At 53.7% G+C, this 3,069-nt stretch overlaps 1 protein-coding gene across 4 annotated transcripts in view; it reads right to left on the bottom strand.

The window, feature by feature from the left end:
- The window catches only part of GSPT1 (G1 to S phase transition 1), a 51,944-nt gene extending 49,214 nt beyond the window's left edge, over positions 1–2,730 (bottom strand). Inside the window, exon 1 of one of the 4 annotated variants that reach the window (XM_006867209.1) lies at positions 2,696–2,730. Coding sequence is in view for 2 of the 4 variants with exons in the window: in XM_006867207.1 (XP_006867269.1) it covers positions 2,012–2,366 (355 nt within the window). In the remaining 2 variants the exon portion in view is untranslated. Of the gene's footprint in view, positions 1–2,011; positions 2,598–2,695 lie in introns of those variants that run through there. The other 3 variants (XM_006867207.1, XM_006867208.1, XM_006867210.1) reach the window with 3 other exon arrangements.
- Positions 2,731–3,069: the final 339 nt, after the last annotated feature.

Here is a 3,069-nt window from a genome sequence, read left to right as displayed (position 1 = left end):
GACCTTAAGGTTCGCAGCCCGATTCGTAACCACTACGCTACACAACATACTAGTACAATATAATTTTCAACATTAATTGACATCTTATAAAAGAAGCTTCTTTCTAAACTCATTAACACCAAACATGTCTGATTTAAAAATAAAAAGACCATAATGCTGGAGCTTTAAAAAAATTTTTAATTGATAACCACTTCCCTATACATATTTGCATTTCCTAATTCTAGAGTCTAGTAGTATCAAAAGAAAAGGATTAAAACTGCAAATCTGCACAGGAAAAAAAAGATCAGGAAAAGAAAAAAAACAAACCAGCCCTTCTAGGTAATACCTAGATATCTAACAGTGATCATTTCAGACCACTGCTCTGTGGATGGTTTTCCTTGATGACAATTTGGCTGATGGCTGTAAACAATTCCCAAGACTATAGGATGCTGGCAGCTCCAGAGTAAGGAGGGAACGCCAAAAAGACTGGATTAAAGGAGTCTGCAAGATAAAGTATGGGGAAACAGACCCTTAAGTGAACTAAAGTTTACGTAGCCAACGTTTCTTCATCAAAGCACAGAAATAAAAGCTAAACTTTCCCATTCAAAAAGAAACCAATTACCCACACAAGTGAAAGAAATACCACAGTCAATAAAACAACCAAAGGCAAACTACCTGCTGCTTAGATTCTGCTCATATCCATGGCAGAAGTCTTTCTCCCTATCATACCCTTCTACCTCTGGAGCACACACTGTAGCAGAAGTCTAAGAAACTAAACTCTTAGGGCACTTTGAGCAAGTCCACTTACCTATGAGATACTACTATACAGAGCAATAAAGGTGCCCTCAATTAAAAGAGAGCTGGGAAATTCTGATTCAGTCCTCCGATGGCCTGGCTAACAAAATTAAAGGACACTGCACGGTTCTGTCGCTGTCTTTTGAATCAATATAATTCTCAAAATAATTATCATTAAGTGAGAATACTCATTTGACATTCCTCAAAATCTGTACCTGAAAGCACTACGGCAGCATCTCAACACTAAGATTTTTAGAGAGCAAGCTTACCTTGAAATCACAAAAAGTAATTGTCAGAAACGCCACGTGACAACTATTGGGTTATAACAAATGCTCATGTGTCTGTGGACTAAATTACTGACACGTGAATACAGGCAAAGGAAGCAATACGGAGCAACCTAATCGATTTTAAAGCAATGAAAATTCTAAACGTGTCACTGACAAAGGGCAACTCCTTTCGTCTAAATCCCACTTAGGAAAAAGTGCACACAAATCAATGTCGTTTCCTATCACACATTAATATTAAGCGGAAACCCTAACTTGGTCACACTTTATGAACTTTATAAGCATGAACTATTCTAAGGGAGAAAAAGATCTTTGTATTGATAGCCAACAGTTTCTGCCCGAGCGCTAGACTGCAATGCATCTTGGGTATTCCTTAAGGACTGTTTGGTGGCATTGATATTTAAAACGTAATTACAATTTTAATAATAGAAACTGCAGCAAGGAAAACGCTCAGCTAGGCCTAAAGGGAAGGAAAAACTCCAGCGTTTGTCCTCTCCAACTCTTCAGCACTCTCAACGCCTTCTCGGCCGACTCCCAGCTCCATCTGTTCAGCTCGGGGCCTCGTGGCACCCACTGGCCGTGGTCCCCACCCCGTCCCACACGGTTCCCATTTCTAGGAGGTAACTGCGGGATCCCCCAAGAAAAAGGGCGGGCAAGCCTAAGGCCCCACCGGGTCTCTGTGGCACTAAGTCCCCGTCCCCATGAGTGGACCACCGCGGCCGCCCCAGGCAGGTCGGCTCCCCGGGCTCCGGGCCGTCCCATCCAGGGCTGCCGGCCCCCAGCGTCGCTGTCAGTGCCGCACGTGCCAGCCGGGTCTGTCGGCCGCGCGCCCCCGGGACCCTGCGAGCGCGCCGCCCAAGCCCAGCCCCACCCCCACCCCATGTGGGATCCGGCCCCAGGCCGTCTGCTCCCGCATCCTCTGCCCGGCTTCCTCCCGCGTCCCGGCCCTTTACCCGTGGGGCCTTCTGTGCCGCTGCCGGCTCCGTGATGGTTGGCGGCGGCGCCGGATGGAGGTGGCGGTGGCTGGGCTGGGCCCCGCAGGAAGGACGGCACGAACTCAGCGGCGTGGACGTTGGGCACGAAGGGTTTGGCGTTGACGTTGAGTTGCCGGCTGAAGGCCGCGCTGAGCTGCTCACGCTGGGCCTCAGCCCCAGCCACCAAGGAGGCGCTGCCGCCGCACGGGCCCGGCCCGGGGGCTTCCACGTCCGCCTGGTCCCAGCAGTCAGGTGCCGAGTCGCTGCTGCTGCTGCCGCTGCTGCCCCCGCCGCCGCCTCCGCCCCCGCCGCCGCCACCACTGCCCGGATCCATGATCGGGGGGGCCGTGTGTGTGGTGAAGAGAGGGCGGGAAATGGAGGCGGGGGCGACGGACCCAGGAGGAGCAGGCCGCGCTGATCGAGGGGAGGAGACGAGGCAGAAGGGCCGGGGGCTAGCGACACAATCCCCAGCGTCGCAACAGCGGCTGCAATTCCGAATCGGCACTCGCGGCGACGAGGACGACGGTGGTGGCGGCGGCAGCAGCTCCTCTACCCTCCTCCTCGTGTGTGCGAGCGGATCTCCCACCCAACCCTAACCACCTCCGAGCGCCTCACCGCCAACCCCACGCCCGGCACAGATTGACCCCTCGCCGCCACCCGTACCTTCGCCTCGGTAGTTCTCGGCCCTGTCCACCCCAGTTTCCGGCTATGTAACGCGGCCGAAGGCGGAACTACGAGTTCCGGCAGTGCCCGCGCGACCCCGCTGCGGTTTTCCCGGAGACCGATGGGAGTCGAAGTTCGGGCACAGGATACAACCGGAAGCGGCTCCGTCTCCCGGCAGGCAGCGCGTGAAGGTAGATGTCTGGGCGCTGCTCCGCTGCCCCACCTGTCACCGGGTGGGGGCTGGGACAGGCAGGCCCTGGCCGACGCGGCGCTGGGCGGAGGACAGCGAGGCTTTCAGCCCACAGGAGTGGTGTACTCCCTCCTTTCAGGCATAGGATGCGGGAAAACTGGCAGCAGTTTTAAAGTGGAGAATA

The sequence above is a fragment of the Chrysochloris asiatica genome, unplaced genomic scaffold, assembly GCF_000296735.1.
Source record: "Chrysochloris asiatica unplaced genomic scaffold, ChrAsi1.0 scaffold00102, whole genome shotgun sequence".
NCBI classification, from domain to species: Eukaryota; Metazoa; Chordata; class Mammalia; order Afrosoricida; family Chrysochloridae; genus Chrysochloris; species Chrysochloris asiatica.
The sequence above is the reverse complement of the archived record's forward strand: the minus strand, read 5'-3'. Positions and strand labels throughout refer to the sequence as shown.